This window comes from Fusarium poae, chromosome 4, assembly GCF_019609905.1.
Source record: "Fusarium poae strain DAOMC 252244 chromosome 4, whole genome shotgun sequence".
Classification (NCBI taxonomy): Eukaryota; Fungi; Ascomycota; class Sordariomycetes; order Hypocreales; family Nectriaceae; genus Fusarium; species Fusarium poae.
The window spans coordinates 2,489,380-2,514,162 of NC_058402.1; the positions used below are offsets into that span (position 1 = coordinate 2,489,380).

Consider the following 24,783-nt stretch of genomic DNA (forward strand, 5'->3'; position numbering starts at 1 on the left):
GCCATACAAACATCATCGTGATGAGTCCAAGGGGAGCATGGAACAAGATTTGATTAATTAAATGTGTCACAAGAAATTCATCATATATTCTGTAAGACAGGCTTTCTAGTGGCGGTATTCAGTTCTTGGCTTGAGTGATGGGCGCTTGCATCGAGGCTATGTTGCTACCCATGATGAGATCTGGAGCTCTCATGATCCATGATTTTATCCCCAAAGCCCCACCCTCCCGTTATTCTTTGGCCCCCAAACCCTGAAAGGGACCTCCCGAGGCCCGTTTTTGATGGCTCCCAAGCTTTAGCTCAAGTTTCTGGGCGCTTACACGTTTCCCGACACAGCCAATCAGAGTCTCTATGGTGTGACAATGTCTCTGCGCACAGAGTTGTGAGTCTTTATTTCGATATCATTCTGTGAGGGTGACAAGAGAGCTGCTTAGTTTTGGGTTGAACTCAGCGGTTAACTCTTGTTGCTATCGAAACATGCTTGAGTCTGAACAGTAGGTCAATATTTATGATAACAATGTACTTATCTCCAACCACAGTTTATACCTCCAGCCAGGTAGATCCGTAACGACTTGACTAGGTTGCCCTCCAGATGTTTGTAATATACTGCCAGTAGCCCTTTTGGCGTCTCGACTCCGTTCCTCCTATTTCTGTATGTACTAGTAGGCGAGAGTCACGGCGCTTCAGCATGAGATAGGTAGGTAGGTAGGTAGACCAGACCCTCTTGCAGACTTGGCTCTCCTTACCTTCCCCTCTCCCCCTTTTCTTTTCAACGTGAGCATTTCTGCATTTTCCTTCTTCTTTCTTTTGCAAGTGTTTCAAGATTCTGTTTCTCTTTTGACCTTTGTTTTGTTCCTGACGCGGCCGTTTCTGCGACCTACTGGAGCCCCTCAGGAACAGGGAAGGTGCAAGCCCACGTCACTTCAGCCGACGCAGCCCAAAACCCCGCTTAACCAACAAGACGAGATAGAGATAACCCAAGCCTCGCACCAAACGAACTTGGGTCTTTCTCATAAGTTTTTTTTTATACATTCGACTCCTGAAGAGGCCCCGGAACTACGACCTGAACCTATCGCCTTCGCGCAAGGGCTCTGTACCATCTGCCACCCAGCTGTCGCTTGCTTCTTGACCCCGCCATCGTTGGGCAGCTTCCATATCGCACATTGTCGCATATCCCACCTCCACACGCATCACCTTTTATAAGCGCCATCATAACTCAAAATGGAACGTAGCCGTGGCGTTCCAGATGAGGAGATGTTCCTCAACAAGCCCGCCCCTGAAGATTGCGACAGCCCGACCGTTGAACCTCTGCGCATATTCAAGCCTCAGAGTCCTCAGCCTGCCAAGGACGGTAGATCGTCCGCCTTCAGATACCCGGCGCCCCCGTCGTCCACCTCTCCTGTTTCTAAGCATTCATTCCCTTTACCTCCTGGCGCTTCTAGCTCTGCGGCACCACTTCCATTTCCTGACGACGACGACGTTCGCAAACCTACTCCCGCGAAGCCGTTCGGCTCTGCCTACAACGACACCAGTCCTCGATTAGAAACTAGCCCTCATGGGAAGAAGCCCGGTCTCGCGGAACGAAGAGGAGCTGCCCCGAAGCCCATCAGCTCTCCTACAAGCCCTGACGCCGATCACGACCTTTTCCAACGCCCCTTGGCCGATAGCCAGCGCCCAGACTCATCCAATGCAAATTATCAGAACTATCAAAAGACATACTATCCACCGCCAGGTGCGGCACACAGCTCTTCAAACAATGTGCCCACAGACTTGACCTCTGCCCAGCAACTCAAAATGAATGATCAGGGCGTAAATCGCTTCGCTTCGACCGCTTCGACATCGACTACCCGTGCTAGCCGCGGCTCTCCTCCCCCTCCCGAGACCCCGATCGTGGAGCCCGGCCAGGCGCCAGCTGATGCTATCGAGGCCCGATATGCTGCTGCCGGTATCTCCGGTACAGCTACACTTAACAGCCTTGGCGCACCCAGCGCCGCCGCGTCACAAAGACTCGCACAATATGGGAACCAACCTCCTCCGCAACGGCCTTGGACACCGACTGAAACTCCCGACCAGGCACCATCTGGTCCTCCCACAGTATACCAGGGTATGAATGCCATCTCAAGCCCAGCACAGTCACACCAATCGTTCAGCCCTCCCCCTCAGCCCGAACAACAGCAACAGCAGAAGCCACAGGGACAAGGACAAGGACAAGCGCAAGTTAGTGTGTTGGAGCAAGACTTCCAGCGGATCAACACTAATTCTCCTCCCCCTGCCTACTCGAGCCTCAACCCTGGTGGTAACTCGTCCTACCCCAACGAGAAGCAACGCCCTCAGCAAGCTGGATCAAGTTCGGCTTCCGCTCAACCACATCAGCAGCCAGCAACGTCGCCACCTACAAAAACAACAGTGGTTGCTGCTCCCTCGACTGCAGCTAGCGGTCTTGCGTCGCCTGCCTTACAACACCCAGGCCATCCTGCATTTGCCAACGATCCCCATCCTGCGTTCGCCAACGAGTCTCGCCCTGAGCAGAATGGGCAGAGCTCCCAGCAGCAAGTTGTTGCTCCTGCTCAGAGCTTTGAGCCCCAGAATCCAGCCTCGCCACCTCCCTTGCCCGAAGGATGGATCGCTCACCTAGACCAGAATTCGGGACAATACTACTACATTCACTTAGCCACTCAGGCAACACAGTGGGAGTTCCCCAAAGGTCCAAACCCCATATCCCACGAACAAGCCCCTCTTTCGCCGACAGCTTCGACGTACGGAAACCCTTTGGCTTCACCCAACATGTTTGGCAAGCAGGCCATGGCCTCTCCCATGTTCCCACCACATACCCCTGGTTATGCAGAGAGTATCATGAGCGTGGCAGCTTCAGCGACACCTACAGCTGCGGGTTTCACAGGACCTCCACCAAGTGCTGGTGTGGATATGTACAGAATCCAGCCTACAAATGGTGTTTACTTCGGTCCTTATCTGCGATATGTAAACATGGATGTTGAAAAAGGCCTTTGGCTTGGTAGCATCTTAATTGTGACAGACGCTCCTCAACCACCCACCATTCATATTCACCTGAGTCATGATCTGGCACCCAACCCTCGTCAAGCCGAACCCCGGCCTATTTTCACTCATCAAAGGTGGAAGTTCTATAAATACGACCTAGAGCTACCTATGTCTGAGGCTGGCACCGAACGCTGGACGTACGCAGTCACCTCGCATCTTGGCTGTACCCGATACGAATTTGTTGTGGCTGGACGTCAAGAGACCAGCTGGCGTTTCATTGCGCACTCTGGTAACGACTTTGCTGCAGGAACTTCCCAGAATGAGCGGGCCAAGCTTGGCGGAGTTGGCTTCATGTGGAAGGATGTTCTCCAAAAGAATGTCGACTGCGGTGGCTTCCACGTTCAACTAGGCTTAGGAGATCAGATTTATGGTGATCGCCTGTGGAAAGAAGTCCCACTCCTTAAGCAATGGCTTGCGATGAGCGGACGAGACAACAAGAAGAACGTCCAGTGGACAGCCCGACATGAAGAAGACGTTGCGCATGCCTATTTCCACTACTACACGAGTCACTTCGACCAGCCATTCCTCCGTGAAGCATTCGCTCAGATTCCCCACGTCTTGCAGATTGATGACCATGACATGTGAGTACTTTTCCAGCACTTCAATTGATAACATTCACTGATATACAATAGCTTTGACGGTTATGGGTCATACCCAGACTATATGCAGTCCTCGCCTATGTTTAAGAATATTGGCAGGATCGCGACGGAAATGTACCTCCTGTTCCAACATCACACCACTGTCGAGATGCTGCGAAATGTCAGCACTGATCATGACATCTTCACCATCACAGGCACTGGCTGGCATTTTGTCAAGTACTTGGGCCCGGCTGTGGTGGTTGTGGGCCCTGACTGCCGATCTGAACGTACCCAGGCCCAAGTAATGGCAGGTCCGACGTATCAGGGAATCTTCCCCAAGGTTGCCACACTACCTCCCAGTGTACAGCATTGCATCTGGATGGTTTCAGTACCACTCGTATACCCGCGCCTGGATACCGTGGAGAGTCTTGCTAATACTGTGGCTGCTGGCAAAAAGGCTGTCAATACAACCTACAACATTTTGGGCAAGGTGACAAGCTCAGTTGCAGGCGTGGTTGGAGGCAAAGACGTGGTGGCACAGGGATTCTCACAAGTGAAGAAGGCGGTGGGCAAAACCGGTCTTATGGGTAACGTTCTGAATCAGTTTGGCGAACTTGATATCCAAGAAGTGCTCAAGGACATGTGGACTCATGACACCAAGGATCTGGAGAGAACTTATTTGATTCGAACCCTTCAAGGCATAGCGCAACAGAAGGGAATCCGAATGACATTCCTATCTGGAGGTACATTGAACATTCCGTGATATTCTCAAAGAAAGGAAGCTAACATTATGGTAGACGTCAATGCTTCAGGAGCTGGTCTAGTTCACGACCCAACACACCCTGGCGACCACAAGACCATGTACCAGATCATCTCATCACCTATTGTGGCGGCACCCCAGAGCAATTATGTTCTCAAGATGCTACACAACCAGAAGACTCTATACGTTCCGCAAAACGGCAAGAAGTCGACACACGAGGTATCTGACACAAAAGAGGACATGATGGAGATCTTCCACTCCGACGCCAGTGGTGCTGCACGAGAGCTTAAGAAGCTGATGGGCCGACGTAACTACGTCGCATTCGTTTCGTACGACCAAGATGCTGCTGCTGCAGTGCCACAAACGCCTTTCAGCCCCAACCCAAGTCTTAATGGTTCACAGCAGGGCCTGTCCAAGGTCAGTTTGGCTGTTGATTTTGTGGTACAAGGTGACGGTGCCTTCACAGCACCAACCAAATACGGCCCTGTCATCATCCCTCATTTGGAATATGGCCGATGATGTAGCTCACATATCTGTTAGTTCTCAGAACTGGATATAGCGACAGGCTGTGTTACAGTGGCATTTATATTTTTTACTGCACATATATCATTTCTGCGATATCATGAAGATTTATACATCAAAGATACCTTTTTATTATGGCTTTTGCCTAGCGACTTAGCTTTATCAATAAAACTGCGCATATTGTAAAATCGAAGGTGATAAGTTGTTTCTTTCTTGGTCTTATTTCTATTGCAAGTGCATATACGCTTTTGATTCGTGGTCTCCACACTAGATTGTGTGTTTAGACATCGAAGAGCTCCTTGAGGATGCGCATGGTATCTTCGGGACTGGTAACAGAATGGCCGATAGTTCTGGAATCGGCGTAGATCTCGTAGTCGTTGCCACCCTCGAAAGTCTTGTCACCAAAGAAGTGAATGTTCTTGTAGGTGATGCCATCGGGCTTCTTGGCCTCGTTCTCGAGGTGCCTGAGGCAGTAGGTCTTGTCCCAGCCAGTGGGGAATACATCGAAGGAAATTTGACCACCAATGGAGAAGCTGTTATGCGGTGGTCAGCTGTTAGAGCTTATGGTAGTGGATAGGGGTAACGCAACATACGTGAGACCGAGATGACCGAATCGCTCCTTGAGGACAGCGACGAACTTCTCGCGGACCTTGGCATCCTTGTCGTACTTCTCAAAGTCGTTTCGTTCTTGTGTGCTGGCGTTACGGCCGACGGGACTGATGTTGATCATGCCGTTACGGAACTCGATGAAGGTTCCACGCTTGACGGGAATGTCGAGATCAGCGATGTAGTGGAGGACAAAGTTGGCAAGCTCCTTGTACTGCTCCTCGCCAATGAACTTGATGAAGGTGTTTGAGTCGAGGGGCTCGCCGAGCTTGAAGGCAGTAAGGCCGTTCTCGGAGAAGCAAAAGTCGAAGAGAGCGGTGACGGGCTGGCCAGCGGGCTTGCCCAGCTGCTCCTGCTGCTTAGCGAAGTCGGAACCGCCGACGAAACCGACAGCGCACTTTGAGCGAAGCTTCTGGAGGACGGAAAGAATCTCGGGGGAAGCATCCTGAGGAGTTGTCAGCGGTTTGTACGATATCGGGGGTCGATTGAGCTTTGGCGTACCAAACGCGCGGGGGTGAGGGTGCCGTCGACATCAAAGAGGCAGATGGTGTCCTTGAGAGGACGCTCCTGAAGAGGAGAGTATGAGGGAGGAGCGAGAGACATTGTGAGCGTTGTGGGGTGAAATAGTGGTTGGAGAAGATTTTTTCTTTGAAAAGAAAAGAAAAGAGAGAAATGGGGGTCACGATAATATAAAGTACCTGGAGTTCTTGGTGTTGAGGAGGGGACCAAGCCAAGACCAACAGGAGGGGGTGGGGCAGGACCTTGCGATGCACGCCCAGTACTACCTACTAAGGTAGGTAAGCATCTATCTAAGCTTGGATGCGGGGCACACTCAGGTACAAAAACAGTTACTAAAGAAACCTCAAGAAACAGTAATGTTCAATAAACTGGTGACAAGTGTCTAATTCCATATGAACTGAATGATGAGAATCAATTCTATAATAGATTCAAATCGGAGCAGCAATACAGTTTGCCATGACGTCTCGTAATCATTCATATTAGAGCCACGTTTATACCGCTAACGATTCAAGGGGTCTGTCACCTATTGTAATTACTACCTAGAAAGACAAGGTCCTTGAGAACTAACTACCTATCCGTACCTGATGAGGAGGTGGGATGAGAAGACAATAAGTTTTGTTTGAGAAAAGCATTGTACGCCAAAGAAATCTCAACAAACAGAGTATACAAAATAACATCATTTGGCCAGTCTTCTTCGCTAAACGTACTTTCCACATGTTGTCTACAGTAACGTCCACTCTCTTTCACTCAGCCTGACCGCCAAATGCGTGGGTCATTTAGGTGAGCTCGGTGAGTGGAAATCAACAATATCAAGTCCAACAGACAGGTAAGGTACTAACCTAAGTCTTTGGCTACTAACTTGTGATATTTCGCTCTCTTGGTATCTATTGTTATCCTATAAATCCAACTAAAACGATTCAAGGCGTGTTCTATTCTAATCGTGTAAACAGTCAATTTGTACAAAGTTATTTGCTGCTAATATATAGTTCTACTGCGTTTATGCCATCTCGCCCCAAGCTCCAGTAACCTCGATGATAACATTTACGACTGTACTCACTGCCCAGAGTGTAATCAGTCCCCATCCGATCTTGCGGCTCAAGATCCATTTATTCATGGGTACAATAATCAACAGCCCTACCAAGGTAACCAACAACGTTATGGCTGAGATCATCAACGTTCCGTTGACTTGAATACGGTAAGGCTTGTACTTAATGGGGAGGGAAGGGTTTTTGTGATGCTTCTTGTTTGCTTTCCTGACCATCATCATGACACCTCCAATACCGATACCGAGCAATATGTTCAGCATTGGGCCACCAAAACAAGCAGACCTAAACAGATTGTCAGTTATATCTCCAAGTGAAGCACATCAATACTCACAAGGCCATAACGGGGTATCCCAGTCGTGCCACCGTAATGTCGGCAACCAAATCTCCTACGCTGTTGCCGGCAGCGAAAATTGTAAGACCCAGCAGTGCTTCCGAAATATTCAGAATAACGCCGACTGTCTTGAGAACCCCAACGACCTCGCCTGCAATGGTCGAGATCCAAGCAATACTAATAATGAACCCCATGAAGCAAAGCATATAATGATAACGAGGTGGCCTATCCTCTGATGTGAAAACAATCAAGCCTCCAAGGAGGATGAGTGACGCGAGGAGGCTGTAGAGGACCATCCGGATCAGGAGCCTATGAGAATTTTCCCCTTCGTCCAAAGTATTGGCCCATAGAACCAAAACTGCAAACTGAGGTCCGGTGAAAAGCTGAAGTGCCACGAGCCACCGATTCCAGCCTGTGCAGTCACCTTTGGCACTGCTAGAAGAAGGGAAATCCGAAGCAGGCTTGGTCACGATGGCTGGTGGCCCCAGAGATAGTTGCGAAACGGTCGAATACTCCCCTCCAGCGGCATGTGCTGAGGAAGGCGGAACAGCAGATCCTACATGACTGCTACTCCGGTTTACATGGGAGCGTCTGCGATAACGTTCCCACTCTGTCTCTCCTTCCGGCTCGATTGACGAGTGTTCGACCGACACGGGCGGGGCCATATGCCCAATTCCGTGATGATGATCGTGATGATGGCTAGTAAAGTCAACAATCGTCTCGAGAAGTGAGGACTCGTCATCTGTTGTCGCTGAGTCTACCACTGGCAAGGTGATTACCAGAAGAAAGATACTGGGGACAGATATCGCACTAACAAACTTGTCCCATGCTGCCTTTTCATTCCAGCCTTGCAATGTAGGAAACAAGGTTGCCAACAATATGTGAGGAGGCGGTAGCACAGCATATGGCCACCACCTGACAGGGCGTGATGGTACGCCAAGCGTCAGCTGCAAATCAGCAAATGGTGTTTCACGGCCTGCTTGACCCGGCACTACGGTACTGGGCGATACACCTCCTGGTGACACGAACTCGATTGGGTCGTTGTGATAGTTCGGTGTGAGCAGCGCTGGCGAGTCTGTGTACATAGGGAAAGGTTGATTTGGCGAAGATCGATCGCTACAGGAGCTGCGACGGCTCGGGCTCGGGATTTGCAGGTGAAGTTCAGGAGTGGGTATTTGTCCTCTTGTGCTTTCGCTGGGGGCATCAAAGGTGGTCCCACTAGGACCGACGAGTGGCGCGGCCAGATTTCCCCCAACAGTGTGTGATGGGCTCGGGCTTGATGCTCTTGTTCCGCTGGCTGTAGAGCCGGGAACTGACAGGCTGCCTTCACCTCTGTCACGACTCGGGATACGGAGATCGGGGTGAGCGGCTGTCCCCACAGGCTGATCTCCTGAAGAAAGTGCTCTGTTCCTTTTCGGCGCATGTTCGTCATGGCTTGAAGCCTGTTGGCCGTCTGAACGAGCCGAGTCCGAGATGGTGGCTGTGGTTTGTCTTCGCCTGTGGATGTGATAATCCGAGTAACTTCTTCCCGGGATTGTTGACAGTTGCAAGTTACCCTCGCGCTGCAGCTGTGCCAGCGCAGATCGAAATTCGAGCGCTCCGACTAGACTGGGCCGAATAGGGGTCATTGTGTTTCTCCTGGTTCCACGGCCACGCAATACTCGCATGCTGCTGGCAACCTCTGCTGCAACCATACGATCATGGTCCTCGCTTGATGTGTCGCTCTCACTTGGCTGCGGTGTGCCCTCCACTTCAATCCTAGGTCCCGTCTCAAGAAGTGAAATATCGGGTGGAGTAGAAAGAGCAGTGTCAGGAGCTGAACCAACGTCGTCTACATCATCTCGATACGGCTCGCCAGCGAGCTCATCCCCGGGATGATATACATGACTGCGCGCTTCTCCTTCTCGGCGCTGCCTGGCTTTGCGCCTTGTCGAATACCAGTGCCATGTTACAACGGTGACAACATACACTGCATAGTAGCCTATCATGGCCCAGCACTCCCAGAAGTGTAAATGACCATCGGCCAAGAAAATCATTGTAAAAACAACGGCAAAAATAAAGAAGCAAATATCACGGGTGTATGTTTTTCGATCGACACGGAACTCCCTCACGAGAGCCATAGACCCAGCAACAACACCAGTGATGAAACTTGCAGCTCCTATCAGCTCACCCACGGCCATGCTGGCACTGTTGGAGCCCATCGCAGCAAAAGTGCTGAATACGTCGGGAGACCCATTGCCGAATGCTAGGAATGTGACACCTGCTAGACTCTCGCTAAGACCAAGAACAGTAGCGATTGTGCTCAAGTTGACGCTGAAGAAATCACTTGCAGCAATTCCAATTGTGGTAAATAGGAGGCCAAGCCAGACGACGAGAATGCTGAATGCGATAGGCCGTACGTTGCCGAAAACGCAATAATAGAGCTCGATATAAGGGACGAGCCCGGCATCGTCGTCGGTACAGTATTTGCGTACAAAAGCGCATTTGTCTTGAGCGTCATGAACTTGGTTGCACTCGGGGGTATCGGCGGAGGAGCGTCGTTTGAACAGGTTATGAGGATCGTCGGCGTGGCTGAAGCCAGACCGCGCAAAGGTTGTGTGCGACAAGAAAGAATATGCGGTTAAGACTGATAGAAGAAAGACTGTAGTGTAGAAAGGGCGAGACTTGAGTCGACTGCCACGGAGGAATCGTTGAGGAGTTGTGTTGCGACGTCGGTCGGTGTTATCGTTCGGGCAGGCAAGCCTGCGAGGGGTGATATTCGTCATTGTGGTATTAGTATCGTCATGTCATAAAGCGGTTGTTGAGATTGCCATTGTCACTTGGATACATGTAGCGATAAACAAGAGAATGCAATCATAAAGATGGTTGTGAATAAACGGGATTCGACGAGGGAAGGATTGGAGATTGAAGCGAGGAGGGTAGGTTAAATAGACTACCGGCCTACAAAGATTAGTAGGTAGGTAGGTAGGTTAGTATGTACCGAGGGACGGGTTTTGGTGCTACCTAGGTAGTTAGATATCGTGTTGTGACGTGACATGGTCTAACTGTCGACGCTTCGCGATTACCCGAGGCAGCAAAAATCCATCTGATAAATTCAAGTACTGTATCACTTTGGTCAGGTACCTACCAGAAACCAGTTTCAAGCCTTTTTAGTGCTTTTTTTGCGACGAGCTTATCGCAAGCTTTGCTTGATGGTGACGAAGACTACCTACCTACCTCAAGTTAGCGGAGGCCGCCTGCTGGTATTCCATGATACGGATCGGTGAAGTAGTTGCCACAGCCGTTGTGTGAGTGTGGCTCGTCAAGATTAGCAGAAACACATCCACTCCAGTCTAGCCAGTTCAGAGCTTGCAGTGACAGTATGGGCTAGCCTAAATGCTAAACTTCATCACTTGTCGATGGGCTGTCTACCTAAATCGAGCTGTTTAATGCGTCTAACTGTAACGTACATGATAAGCGGGTGCAACAGACAAGCGAGTGCAACACAACATCACAACATCTCAGATAGAAATAGCAATAAAAACACAACAGACTATTAATTAAGTAAAATTAATCGCTATATTCTTCCATAGACATAGCGACAAGTATCTGACAGGTCCTTGCATTATGTCCTGTCTTGCCGCACGCTCCACAGCGCCTTTCCTTCATTCGCGGAGGCCCTCCTTGACCACCACTTCTCGATGGTCCAGCCACCGCCTGCGCATCAACATCCGTTTGATCAATTACTTGCCTTCCTTCCTCTACTGTCATCACCCCTCCTTTCTGTAGCCGGGTTCTTTTTGCCCTCCGCCGCCGGCTTAGTATCTTATTTGCCTGTTCAAGATCTTGGACCCTGGCCTCTAATAAGGCAACCTTATGCATAACTATCTTTGTTCCCTTGGAAGAAGACCTCAATGCTTCTAGAATTGACTCTGGAGAGCTACTTTTATGCCTTTTGATTCTCTTTTCAAGATATTCAAGCTGAGAGTCGGCTTCAAGGATAGTCTTTGGGGTCTTTGAGACCCAAGGGGTCGAGGGGCTAACTACCTCCTCCACAGGCGTTGGAGTCCGCAGCTGCACATCGAGCTTCGAGATTACACTTTCTGGGTCGAGAGGAGCAAGTCCGGCTCCTCTAAAGGCTGCTTTAATATTTTTCTCTGTCATTGTGGCCTGGTAGGCGGTGTAAAAAGCCGGCAAGAACTCGGTTTTGGAAATGTGGGTTACGGAGCATCTGATCAAATGCTCGATTTCTCGCCCGTAAGCCTTCTTAAGCAGGCCAAAGCACCCGACATCAAGAGGCTGCAGCAGATGAGACGAATGAGGCGGTATACAAAGCGTGATGATTTTATTTGCCTTGCAATATCTCTCAAAGTCGACCGAGTGGTGACTTTGGTGTCCGTCGAGGATCAGGAGACGATAGCGATTCTTTGATTGCTTGGTAGTACACCGGTCGAAGTGCTTTAGCCACTCGAGGACTATCTCGTTATCTGTCCAGCCATTAGGACTCGTCGCAATAGCCCAATCGCCCGGGAGGTTGCTTTCTCGGTACCAGTGGGCGAGGTGATATTGGCCCGCACCTATGATGAACGGCGGGATCGCTTGGCCCTCGGCATTGATCGCCTGAATGACTGTAATCCATTCCCGGTTTCCAGGCTGCACTGATTTTGGTCTTCCACGCCTTTCAGCACCTGTGACGACCATTCCGCTCGCAATAACGCCCATCATAAAGCCAGTCTCGTCAAAGTTATAGATTTCATCAGGTCGGATGCCATACTTCGCAATTACATTTGCTACGAGCCTAAACCAGTTGCGAATAATGGTCGGATCTTCACATTTGGCTCTCTGGTAGTCATATTTACGGGGGAAATGCGTCTTGAGGTCTTTGTGTCGCTTGACGAAGTTAGAGGCCCAGCGCTTGCCGACAGGCGGCGTCTCGCGGTCGGCGAGCAATCGGTTAGCCATCTCCTCAACACAACGCAGTCGCGGGGGAAACCCTCGCGAATCCAGATCGAGAATGAACTGAACTATGATCTGTTCTTCTAGATCAGATAGTTTGCGTGATTTTGGGATAGAATCACGCGTAGAAAGGATACCCTTCTGTCGGCGATATAAAGTCCAATAACGGACCTGGTAGATGCCTGCGGCGCGTCGGAGACTTAATTTTGGGTCATTTTGAAGGGCACGAAGTGCAAGAAGAATCCTAGCCTCAATATTTGGGTCTGGCATATTTGGTGGTTGAAAATTAATTGATTAAGTTGAGAAGATGTAAATTGCGGGATTTTTTGTTGCACTCGCTTGTCTGTTGCACCCGCTTATCATGTACGTTACATCGTTCTGTCTCTGGCTTGTTTCTCGTTTACAACGTGCCTGCCTTACGTGCCGCCACGAAGTTTCGTGATGCATGGACAGGGGTGATAAGCTTCATGCCTTGGCAGTTCCCGCGTCGTGGTGTCTGCGATGTTCCGTTTAAGACGGAAGATACTTTCCGTCCGCTTATTAACGCTAATAACGCTACCAAAAGAAGAGGTGCCTAATTACCGAGAAGTAAGCGGATAAGAGACAAAATCCATCAGTTAACTTGTAACATGAGGACCACGTTTCTAAGGATTTATTCTTATCCTGGAACCTGTACTGGTCGCTGTTATTGTACTGCGCAGATAAGGTTTTGTATCGATCAGCCACAATGGAGACCTCAGGTATCAAGTGAGGCGCAAAGTTGTTGGTAGGCTGGTTACCCCACAAACTGCCCACCTGTACAGAGTACCGGCCTAACAGTTCGCATTTATTTTGTTTACTTTGGCAAGGGGGGGTCCCGCAACACCGCGACGACGACGACAAAGACGCGACAGGCCTCGTCCAACTCCGCCCTCTTTAATTAATAACCCACACAAAACACTTTCAAAATGCCTCGTGTTGCTCAAGTTCCCAGATCGGGGAGTGCTAGGGCAAATACTGGCCCCGGGTCGGCGCCTTCATACATTACACACTCACCGATAAAGTGAGTGCCAATAAGCTGATTCACCGGCTCCCGCTGTAATATGCTAATGCCGCTATTCAGGATCCCCCTCAACGACGATGTGTCAGAAAAAGGTCAACGCATGAGCTCTAGAAGGGCTCTTCACGAGAGACAATTCAACGAAATTAAAAAAGCCGCGACTCCTCGCAAAAGCAACGCTCGCCTCGACGACATGGAAAACGGTGACCCGCAAACACCCCGCCCTGGCCGCGCCAGCAACATTGAAGATGATGAAGGTTTTGTGGTTGGAGGCTCAGCAGTCACGCCTATGAAGCGAGTCCCTCTTCTGGCCAACTTTGAGGAGTGGATGAAGATGGCAACCGATAACAAGATCAATGCGACAAACTCGTGGAATTTTGCTCTGATCGACTATTTCCACGATATGTCACTTCTCAAGGAGGGCGACGGCGTCAACTTCCAAAAAGCTAGCTGTACCCTAGATGGGTGTGTCAAGATTTACACGAATCGAGTCGACAGTGTTGCAACCGAGACAGGCAAGCTTCTGAGCGGTCTTGCCGATAGCAACAATGCCAAGAAAAAAGACAAGGACGGCGAAGACGCCGATGAGAGTGACGAAGAGGAATTGGATGAGGATGGAAATGTAAAGAAGAAATCCAAAAAAAAGGTATGGTTTCATTCATGTGCATGTATCAAAAAGTCCATACTGACCTTTGCCAGACACAACGATCATCTGAAGCAACCCTCGCGCCTTCATTCAACTCACTGCAACTCAAGAAGTTTGAGTTAGAATTCGCCGTTGATCCATTGTTCAAGAAAGCATCTGCCGATTTCGATGAGGGCGGTGCCAAAGGACTTCTTCTGAACCATCTGATGATTGATTCGCAAGGACGCATCGTTTTTGACAGTAGCGACGACAGTGGCGATGCCACCACTCTGGGAAAGAAAAAGGCCGATGAAGAAGGTGATGAAGAAGAAGATGGTATCGAAGAAGACGATGCGGCAGAGGAGCAGTTGGAGGATGAAGAGGAAGCTGATGACGTTGAAATCGACCTGGGAGCTCTCGGTGCCAAATTCATTCCCGATCTATACCGTCTCGACGAGCTTGATGTCTGCCCATCTTTGAAAACCTTTGACCTCGGTGATCCTTCTGGTTCCATGGATATCCCCTTCTTGAAGGCACCCGAGGACTGGAAGCAAGACCAAGACAAGGAAAAGACGCCTGGGGCGTTGGGTGATATTTCTGGTCTTGTCATCGACGGCGACGCTCCTGCAGGATTTGATGATGATGACCTTGGCCTTGGAACTTTTGATGCCGTTGAGGACGTCGCTTTTGGCGAAGGTGGTGAGGCTTGGGCCCGAGAAGCCGCCCTGGAACCACAAATGCGAGTATATGACGCTGGCTTTGGTGAAGAAGGTGGCGATGGGGATGAGGTCGATGGCAAGGGCAACGGAGAATTTGTCGTCTCCATGACAAGCGCTCAGCAAGCGGACAAAATGCACGAAGATATCCTTGGGTTTTTCGACCAAGCCTTGCAAAAGAATTGGACAAGCGCCGAGCACTGGCGAATCAGAAAAATTAAAGATGTCAATAAGCCGGCAACCGAAACAAAGAAGCGCAAGGAAAAGGAGCCATTTGAAATCGATTTTGCCGCTCCTCTCGATTCACACACTTCGGACCTTATTTACACGCAGGCTACAAACAACACAACTATTAGCATGCCTAAAAAGGATTGGAAGTCGAAATCACGCAATCTTCTTCCCGACGACAAGCATTTCAACTCCAAGTCGTTGTTGAACCTTTTCCTCAAACCCAAGGCACGAATGAACAAGCGACGCACAGGATTCAACTCTCGCACTGGTGGTTTCGGCAATGCCGGTTTAGACAACCAACCCGAGGGGGAGATGGATGAAGAATTCTGGGCAAAGCAAAAGGCGCCCCAGAACACCGACGAGACGGCGCCGCCTGGGGGCGATTACGATGCCAACTTCTTCCAAGACGATGGTATGCCATTCCCCGGCGGTGGCGATTTGGACGACGACGATGACCTAGAATTTGCCGATGCACGCGAACACTTCTCGCCAGGTGTTGACGGCCAAGCCGGCCTGACTGAGGGCGGTGGTTTCACAGCTCTTCTCAATGGCGAGACGGTGACGAACACTGGGGCATTTGGAACGACATTAGTCACCCAAACAAGGCGCGTACGACCAGAGTATGTGCAATACGCCAGAGTAGCTAAGAAGGTTGATGTGCGAAGACTCAAGGAGGAATTGTGGAGGGGTATGGATAATGACATTCTCGGGGTAAGTTATCCATTGAAATCGGCACCACTGACAAGCAAGATGCTAACGCATATTTTCAGAAACAACCCGAACCTTCAGCATCACATGACAGCGATTTCAAACAGGAACAACCACTCAAATTTACAGAAGTCATGAATAACCTGCAAACTGTATACCCCAAACCGATTATGGATGATATCTCTACATCGTTCTGTTTCATCTGTCTTCTACATCTAGCCAACGAGAAGGGTTTGGTGATTGAGAATACGCCTGGTCTGTCGGAGCTGGAGATTCGCAGGGATTGGTCAGCGGAGATTGTTGAGGGTGAATAGTAAGAGCAATTTTAGACTGCTTGGCTGTGTCTGTTTTTGGAGCATGGTTTACTTGGCGAGTCATGAGACGCCTGCAGACTTCATTCGAAAGACATCTAGGGAAGGCATGGAAGGTAGCCTGATGATATCCTGGCGTTGGGGAAGAAGTCGAGATAGGCAACATTTAGAGCAATTGTTTATACGAAGGACATGACGGAATGAACTATTGGATGTGTATATATACATACCTATATACATGTATGTCTAGGAAACGGTATTTTATTTGTCTACTGATCATGTCAAATTTTACTTGAAAGTTGAAGTTTTTTCCCTTCTGTGTAAGAGCCACGTGGGACCGTAACCAACTAATTGTCAGGGGGTAGAAGTTTATATCTGCAGATCTTGCTCTTGACTAATCTCCAAACTGCGACCATGATAGGAGTTGTTATTCTCCAAAAAAAAAATTTAAAAAAATTAAATAAAAAAAAAAAAGTCTTTATATTATCCTTCTGTGCCCTATACTCTACGATGAAGTCTGGTATTTGATATTTTTCTCGAATCTAGATGGTGATATTACTGTACAGTTGCACATATCATCATCGTCATCATCACCTTGTGTTAATTGCTGGTGGAAAGTTACGTATACTTTTGACCCACTACTTTTTCTTTTCCATTTTCGGGCGATCCACCCCACACTCCTTTCGTACCTGCACCATGACGTTGGAACTGATTACGGACTGGACCCTTATGACGACGTTGAGTTTTGCGGGGAGGAACCGTTGACGAAGTAGGCACCTGGCTTGGGTCAAGGTTTAATAAAACTTGGATAAGGAAGGACCCTTGGTTTCATTTTCTTGCTGCGTGCTCAACTTCCTTCTTTATTATTATTCTCTGCAATTTTTTCCCTACACAAACCTACCGCACGTCTCTTCTTGTCATCCTCTCCATAGGCGGATATTGGTATCTAGGAACAAAAGAGGCAGCAGCAATTCAAGACAAAACAATTCCACCGACACTCATTCCGATTTCACATTCTCAGTGGCCACGATAATGACAGGTTCTATTTTTGCCGCAATCATCTGCTGGTGGTCTGACACTAGGGAATGCCCTCGAACGCAGTTTGATCTTGATGCAATAGTCATACACTACTACAGTTCATTCATATACGATCATGATTATAATATTTCATACTGGCTAACCTGATATCTAGTCATCCTTCTTTTTTTGTTGTCCCAGGAAAAAAAAACCCACCAACGACGACCAGATGATGCATAAATAGTGCGGCGTGCAGCCGGCCCTTCAGGGGCCTAAGAATATTCGAATACAAATCATATCCCTCCCCTTATGGCACTGGTTGCTACTTTTCAAATTTTGGCCAGCCGACCGAATCCAGACCATTCCGTAACGCCATACCCATCAACTTCTCAATCCCTATCACCATAGTCATTACAGAGGTATGTAGACATACATACCACCATTCGCCGAAATCCGACCTTGAATTGGAAAGAATATACATCATAACACGTGGGTATCCAACAATATAATAAAAGAAGGAGGCCTCGGCTCCACACATCAGGGCGATCCTTTCATCGTCGTACATAACAGCGGTATTTCTTAGACATGATCCGTTATCCGTCTCCTCAACGCTGTTCATCCCGCTCGTTTTTGGCAACGAACTCGCCTGCTCTCAGCAAGACACTCATACCGTCCAGGCGGGCTCGTAGAGGCCGCTCTTCAACTGGAGTAACGAGATCGGGTGCTGGTGTCATCAGAACATCGCTGTCTGTCATATATTCGTCGTTTCTGGCTAGGGGGCCAGTAGGCGGCAGGGGTTGAGAGCCTTATAAGCCGTGTTAGCTTAAGCTTTTTGCAGAAGTCTGCAGTATGAGGATCAAGTACCATATCCTCTGGGCACTACGCCATTACGAAAAGATGGTCTCGCAAGTGGTGCAGCGTCTGTCGGGCTGGGAGTCGTCGTCCCGAAACCAGAAACAGAAGAACCCCGTTCAAACATCCCCACGTTGGCAGCAGCAATGGGGGTTGGCAGCGTCTGGTGATGGGATAGTAGAGCGTGAATCGGGAGGGGACCTTCGCCGGGTGTTCTCGCAAAACTCCCCGCTGGGCTGACTGATCCGACGCTGCTGGTTGAAGATGGTTCGTGTCGGAGGAGCGGTACTTTGGGCGGAGCCGATGGGAGTACGTTTGGTACTTCAGGTACTGATCGTGGATGATTGGCGGCGACGAAACCACTCGAATACGGGTTTCCTTCAGAGCCTGATGATACGGGCATACCTTTCCTCCCATCCTCAAGCATATTGGATAACGACGGCAGATGTTGTTGATGAGATGTTTCAGCTCCACGACCGCCATCTCGCCAAGACTGCTGGCGCGTCGAAGTTTGATGGATAGTCTCTCGGGGACTGCCGGCATCGAAATGGTTACCCCGTGGCGATGACATGGTGTCATCGTTAGAGTTGGCTTGCGACAGAAGTGTTGGCGTTGTCGATGAATGCTGCGACTCAGCTACTGACGCGATCGAATTCAACCTTTCCCGATAACAAGGTGGCGGCTCGCTCCCCTGCAACCTTTCACTGCCACTTCCACTCGACGTGTTACCAGGCGTCATAGTGCTGCTGCTGCTGCTGCTGTGGCGCAATCGAACAGGGTCCAGTTTGGTCCTCTTGGAAGAATCGGCTAGTCGAGGTCAGTATGTCAGTTTCACTATTCCATCAATGAACGATGGGTTTGGCGCCAACTGGTTACGAACCTTGAGTTCTTTTGGCTTGCTTCTCCTTGAACTCATGCAGATATTGCATGTATTTCCGGTAGTCGGCCGTCTTCTTATACTCCATCAAATCTCGGTGGTATTTTTCCTTGTCTGCATTTGCTTGACTCTCAAAGGCTTCCTTTTCACTGGCGTTCAGATTCTGCCAGTTTTCCCCTACCAGCTTGGCAATTTCTGTAAATGTGAGATTTTGACTCCGCAAGTCTTCTCTCATTTCTTTGTGTTGCTCATTAGTATACTGACAAGAATTCTTGATTTAAAGCAATGCTTACTATTAGAGAACAACACATAGGCTGAGGGGGGACGCTCAGGAGCATTTTCGTCGGGCTGGTGTCTTGTCAGTCACGGCTGTTTCTGGCGGTGTAAGACTATCTTCGCACCTTAGGATGACGTCGGTATTTTCGTTTCGCAACACCTTGTCCCTCTGGGGGTGTTTCTGTCCGACTAGGCTCAGGTTGAACGTTTTCTGGCTTTACTTCTTCGCTAGCTGGCCTTGCAGGGGTCGCCAGAGACGCTGATGGGGATATACCCCGGGCATTGGCTATTCTTCTTTGAAGTTTCTAGACGAAGATTATGTTAGCTTTTGCCTAAGTGGGCGAAGTGACATCCTTCATACCCTACGGTGACCAAGCTTGACGCCGAGTGCATCTCTGTTGGACAGTCAGTGTAAGTTCCAGAAACAGTCAAAGACGGGGGCACGTACAGATCCGACTCTTGTATGTCGAGAATAATATCCCACTCATCGAAACCTTGCTCGACGAAGGCGCCGAGATATTGGGACAACCCCAACTCGGCGAAGATCGATTCAAGATCGGAAGACATACAGCACGGCTAGAAAGTCCCCAGGACCTTTCTTTTCAATACGAATAGGTTTCTTCTGATTGGTGCCAGGGTGATAACTTCAACGTAATCCAGGTCCAAGTGGACTAGCGATTTGCAACCTGCAATACGAGACAGGCAGCAGTACTGAGCGGCTGAAAGTCGCTAATGCAACCAGAAAATGTACCCAGTAGGTATTAAGCAATATAAAACTAATCACACAAGTGTGTTAAAACAGCAAGACAATGCTCTCCTTTTTCGTATAATTGACGACTTGATGGATAGCCGAGAATAGGTGGGTTCTGAAACGCGGGGTTAGGCACAGAGCTGTAATGAGCTGACGATGCCGTTCGGAGTCGAACGACTAGAGAGTGGAAGAAGCTACAATGGAAGTGCGTTGGGCAAGTATCAAAAGGCTGGTAGAACAGATGCCGAGCTGTGAGAATGAAGACAATGTTCAGAGCTTACAGCATCAGAGTGTGATTGGACAACGCTGAAGCGAGGCAAAGCTGGACAGGAAAGGGCAGACAGGTTTGAGGAGACGACTATGAACTCAGGGTCGAGAAATAGAAGATGTATTGACTGGGAATGTAGGTGTAGGAAGTGATGGTAGGAAAGGGCAGAGGTTGATGAAAAGAATGCTGCGTATGCGTATATAAGTACGAGATGGGGTCACTCGACACTGATCGAGAGCGATGGGTAGGTCTGCTGCAGTCGCAGACAGGCTTCAGGATAGGAACAGGTGGGACATATGATGAGGGATGCTATACTGACCAAGATTTTCCGATTGGCATACTACAGCGACGAACAAACGAACGAATTTTTCGAGGCGGATGATCGAGGACGAGTAGAAGAGAAACCAGAAAGCGATCGAGAGGGAAAGATGGATGAGTCGGACTTGTAAGGGAGTCGAGTGCAGCAGGTATGAGCCTCACCAGAGGCAAGACACAGGATCGGATATCTCGATGGCACAGAATGAATCCTGGGCCGTGGTGGGTTGGTTATGGGTTAGGGAGAAAGGTGCTCTGTCCAACCGCAATGGGGGTAGGAAGGAAGCCCACGATCAGTCAGCGGCGCAAGACCTCGTCTGGGAACAATGTCGACAGTAGTGACGAGGAGGTGGATTAGCAGATGATCTCGGGATTGAAACTTATGAGGCGACTGTGAGGTGACAGATCCAAGAAGACAGAACAGACCCCGGGTTATGTTTAGATGCAGGTCGGTCGGTTGAGGATCAATGTTCTGGACCTAAGCTCCTGTTGGTGTGTGCGCGCGGCCCTGGGCCGAACTAGACAGGCAGGACGCTTATAAGAATCAGATTCTAGAGAAATGGACTTTCAAGTGCCCATGTACAGGGGTGTGTCAGTTATCGAAAACAAGCCAAGTCGAGGAATTGCTCTGTGGAAAGGTGCTATTAGAGGCAATGTCGAGACTGGGGGCATCAATCAATCTCAGGGCATGGCAGAATCCAAATGCTTGCTGCTGTCTGTTAATGGAGGGCAGGAACAGGGTCCAGGGGAAACGGAGCAGAGTCGGAGGTGCCGCAGCCACCGGCAAATACTTAAGACTATTGAAAGAGAGCGATTAGGCAAATCAGGGTTTCGGAAGCGAGGATAAAATCGCGAGAGCAGAAAAAGAGCAGAAACATCAGATTCTTACATGGCACTACGTTCGGGGGGTGGTGGTCTTGTTGTTCAGAGGCTCGCAGGGAGCTAGGAGGGCGTAGTCTAGCCCGGCCAGTTCGCAGCAGAGCACAACGGAATGGGGCGTGAAAGCGGTCGGGTGGGAGAAGGGGTAGGCCTACAATATTCCGTCCAGGATGCGCACAGTCTTGGCATTTGTCTCTGAAATCTGGACTAGCTGTGGATACTCTGACTGATCCGCAGCCTTCTGTTATTACTCTTTTCCGAGCTGGGGTTGTATATCTGTATCAGGTTTTGACGTTCAAGAAAGTCGATGAACAATAATGCAAGGACCAGTTTCGGCATCAGCCTTCAATTCAACCATTGCAAAGCTCTGAGTCATGATGGACAATTGGCATGGTCATTGATGAGCAACGTATGTATGTACATAAAGCACTGCAGTTCAACTTAAGATGGGTCAAAAACAAGAAGCGTGGACCCCAGGGCCCTGTCGTCGGCTACGTATACGATAGGGCGGCACCTGGACAACATCGAGATGCCCCATCTTGGTCCAATGGACGTCTTCAAAGACCATATTGAGGTCGCTTCAACGCAACGCAACGCAACGCAGCGCAACACTACTGGTGCCCGTGACTGGGAGACTTTTAGCAAAGTCATTCACGGATGTAAGAACCTCCAAATATGAGTGAGTAAATAAAGAAACAACTGTTGAGATTACTGATGAGTTCCAAACCAGTCAATACCAAGAGCGACATGTAAGACTCGGGGGTGGCAGTCATACTGATACTCACTCATGCTGATATTGGTCCAAATGTCGTACAGCAGCACTTCATGGTGTTCCAAGAACGCGGGCAGGAGTGCTATGGAACTTGGCGTATCCGCATCCTCTATTCAGAAAAAGGCAGTTGCGCATGTTGATCAACCGTCGATTGATTGATTGATTGACTGATTTGACCCGAGACGGCAGGATCGCAGCACCTGCCTGGCAGGCTATTTGGATGCATCACCGTCCACACTCCAGTGTGCCTACGCCTACCAACTCGAAGCACCGGTTGTACAGCACCGTCTGTAGACTACGGTATAGCGCAGGAACTCACAAACTGTAACGGGCAAGATCTCGATCCCAGTTCGTGAAACGGTCATGGTCCCGCCGTCCCAGTACATACGGATATGTACTTGGATGACGGCGTGAGATTGAGAACATGTCACCTATCTAGAAGACGCGCTCCTCGGTGTCGTCTCCCAGTTCTGCTTTGCGGCTGGCTGGCTCACAGAAGACTGTCTGCTCGAAACTCGTCGGGACGGTGCGTACTGGCCTACTAAAGAAGCGTGACAGACGAATTGTCAGGGTTAAAGGTGAGCTTGTTCTTCAAGAGGCATCGCTTGTCGGTAGGTAGTGGTAGCCTAGTAGCCAAGTGGTTGTGGGCTAACTAGAGTAGAGTGGAGCTCCGCTTGAGTTCTGGTGGTCGGAGCAATTGCAATTAGGAGCCAGGGAGGTGTGGGTCTATATAAGTGACGCACGTCCTGTTCCGCGCGTGGGTTGTTAACTTGTTCCTGATCGTCATCGAGCCATGCCCGTTGCTGGAATCGAGCTTTGGCTTATGGATCGCGAGACGTCAAAAAATCGAGCTTCGCCATGATCGAGAAGTTCTTTGGTTGAATCGCCCACAGTGCTGCGCTAAAGCGATCTGCTTGCCTTGGGTTTTTGGAAATTCCCCAAGTTCCCTTTTCCATGGGCCACATGGTATGGCCACCGACGTCTTTGCTCAAGTCCGTTTGTTGTGCAGCAACGAGGGTTATTCGTCATATTGCGCCGATAGTTGATGTTTCTAGTCGAATGACGCATATTACAAGCGGTTCCAAGGCATCAATCGTTTGTTATCCCTTCCTCCGCGACGGGTCAGTGTCTCTGGTAACTAACTTGGCTCTTGGGCAGCGAACGCGGCCCTGGATCCAGTTCTTCTCCTTCTCTTTCCAAAGTTCCTTGCAGACTAGACTACCTATCTTCTATCCAACAAAGAGGCGAGCCTGGTAGAGATGGTTTATCATCTAGTCGTCTATACCCACTTGGCTTTAGCACAGTAGGTACTGTCGTATGGAAGGTATGTAGGAGGTAGATCGTTGCATCGATGGTTGACGGGATGTGCAAGATGGCATTGTTCATCAGGCCATCCACACAAACAGCGTCAATCTGGTACACAAAACCATAAATGTGTGGTATCGGTAATTGCGAATCGGGAAGTGGTGTAGGAATCGTCCATGGAGCGGCATGGGAATTCAACAAATGGTAAGAATCTCGATCCCTTCCAGTCCTATGATTGGTTGCAGCCCGAGAAGCAGAAGCGAGTGACTCCTTGATCAGTGTAACGCCTCTCGTCTGCATCGTCCTTTCGATCCCAGAATGCTTGTTCTGTTTGCATAGTCTTGGCTTGAAAATTGACTTGGACACTACTCGAACTTGGACCTCAACCCGTCACCAGCAGAAAATGATATTACTACCTAGTGTCATCTTGTAAAGCTAGTAGCGGAAATAGTGACACGGAGTTGGGTTCCGTGATGTATAAGCCAATGACAGTCCTTGTTAGTTGATTGATCCACTTGACCGTATTGGACAAAGTGCAGTTTTGTTATTGCCAATTTATTACTCAGACGACAATTGATGCTTCGCATTCAGGGCTGAGAGCTAGACTATGTGGTGTAGGTACTAGACTGTGACGTCCGATGGGGATTGACAGGATTTTGCTTACAGATGCCAATTACAATGCAGACTGCTCTGCAGCGCCCGAAGGCTTTCGGGTGTTTTAAACCCTGGCTTGAATAAATGCTCTGCTCAAGTCCGCCTCCCCGAGACCCTAAGTCGAAGTCGCGTGAAGCGTAGGTATACATACCATGTCTTCATGGTACGGATACTGAGTCTAGAACGCTGATGAGAGGTGAGCGATCGATTAGAAGGAAGCCAGTCCCAGGGTGTGTAGTCTATGCTTGCAAGTCTATTAATTGGTTAGATGGCTGATTGGTTCGTGCCTGCCCTGTGCAGTCCCAATGCATATATAGATGGGCCTATTTGAACCTAGGCAGGAAGGTACCTACCTGAGATACGGTACAGCTAAAGATTATTGTATTTCCGGATGTTACTCTTCCTGCCTCTGCTCTGACACAGATAGCTAGGTAACTTAGTACCTAGGAACGTAACCAAATGTGGTAGACATGAAAACCATTCATTATAATGAAAAATATCAACACTGTTGTGTCATTAATTGTATATTTTTTATATGAGACTGGAAAAATCATCTTGTTCTTTTGCACTGTTCTCCTCTCTTGTTCTGCTGTCCACACCTACCTTGACCAAATACCAGTTGTTTTTTCATTTTGGATTTCTACATCGACAGTTGACCGATTTAGCACTAAACTAATATGTAATCATGGAGGGCCACATCCAAGGGGAAAAAAGGGGGGGTGATCAGCAACTAACTGCCCGGATCAGTCAAGCAAGTGGCCTAGATGCTACTATACAATAGCTAATCTAATATAAGTAGTAATATCGTGGGTGCATCGAGAGAAAGTCTCCGTA

General features: G+C 49.2%; 6 protein-coding genes across 6 annotated transcripts; 3 read left to right on the forward strand and 3 right to left on the reverse strand.

Moving 5' to 3' along the window:
* Positions 1-1,220: 1,220 nt before the first annotated feature.
* Positions 1,221-4,913, forward strand: FPOAC1_010879 (uncharacterized protein; the record flags this gene model as incomplete). Its single annotated transcript, XM_044855267.1, has 3 exons — positions 1,221-3,637; positions 3,689-4,377; positions 4,432-4,913. The coding sequence occupies 3 exons, from the start codon at positions 1,221-1,223 to the stop codon at positions 4,911-4,913; spliced, it is 3,588 nt and encodes a 1,195-aa protein (XP_044702580.1).
* Positions 4,914-5,196: 283 nt separating this feature from the next.
* On the reverse strand, positions 5,197-6,125 carry PMM1 (Phosphomannomutase 1; the record flags this gene model as incomplete). Its single annotated transcript, XM_044855268.1, has 3 exons — positions 5,197-5,449; positions 5,510-5,967; positions 6,024-6,125. The coding sequence occupies 3 exons, from the start codon at positions 6,123-6,125 to the stop codon at positions 5,197-5,199; spliced, it is 813 nt and encodes a 270-aa protein (XP_044702581.1).
* A 913-nt stretch (positions 6,126-7,038) lies between these two features.
* On the reverse strand, positions 7,039-10,183 carry FPOAC1_010881 (uncharacterized protein; the record flags this gene model as incomplete). The annotated part of the gene is made up of 2 exons (XM_044855269.1): positions 7,039-7,369; positions 7,419-10,183. 2 exons carry the CDS (start codon positions 10,181-10,183, stop codon positions 7,039-7,041), a joined length of 3,096 nt encoding a protein of 1,031 aa, XP_044702582.1.
* A 3,117-nt stretch (positions 10,184-13,300) lies between these two features.
* On the forward strand, positions 13,301-15,986 carry FPOAC1_010882 (uncharacterized protein; the record flags this gene model as incomplete). The annotated part of the gene is made up of 4 exons (XM_044855270.1): positions 13,301-13,395; positions 13,456-14,038; positions 14,092-15,675; positions 15,735-15,986. The coding sequence occupies 4 exons, from the start codon at positions 13,301-13,303 to the stop codon at positions 15,984-15,986; spliced, it is 2,514 nt and encodes an 837-aa protein (XP_044702583.1).
* A 1,619-nt stretch (positions 15,987-17,605) lies between these two features.
* Positions 17,606-19,572, reverse strand: FPOAC1_010883 (uncharacterized protein; the record flags this gene model as incomplete). The annotated part of the gene is made up of 7 exons (XM_044855271.1): positions 17,606-17,805; positions 17,865-18,659; positions 18,733-18,966; positions 19,023-19,077; positions 19,131-19,310; positions 19,367-19,400; positions 19,454-19,572. 7 exons carry the CDS (start codon positions 19,570-19,572, stop codon positions 17,606-17,608), a joined length of 1,617 nt encoding a protein of 538 aa, XP_044702584.1.
* Positions 19,573-21,747: 2,175 nt separating this feature from the next.
* On the forward strand, positions 21,748-22,149 carry FPOAC1_010884 (uncharacterized protein; the record flags this gene model as incomplete). Its single annotated transcript, XM_044855272.1, has 3 exons — positions 21,748-21,877; positions 21,949-21,967; positions 22,035-22,149. The coding sequence occupies 3 exons, from the start codon at positions 21,748-21,750 to the stop codon at positions 22,147-22,149; spliced, it is 264 nt and encodes an 87-aa protein (XP_044702585.1).
* Positions 22,150-24,783: the final 2,634 nt, after the last annotated feature.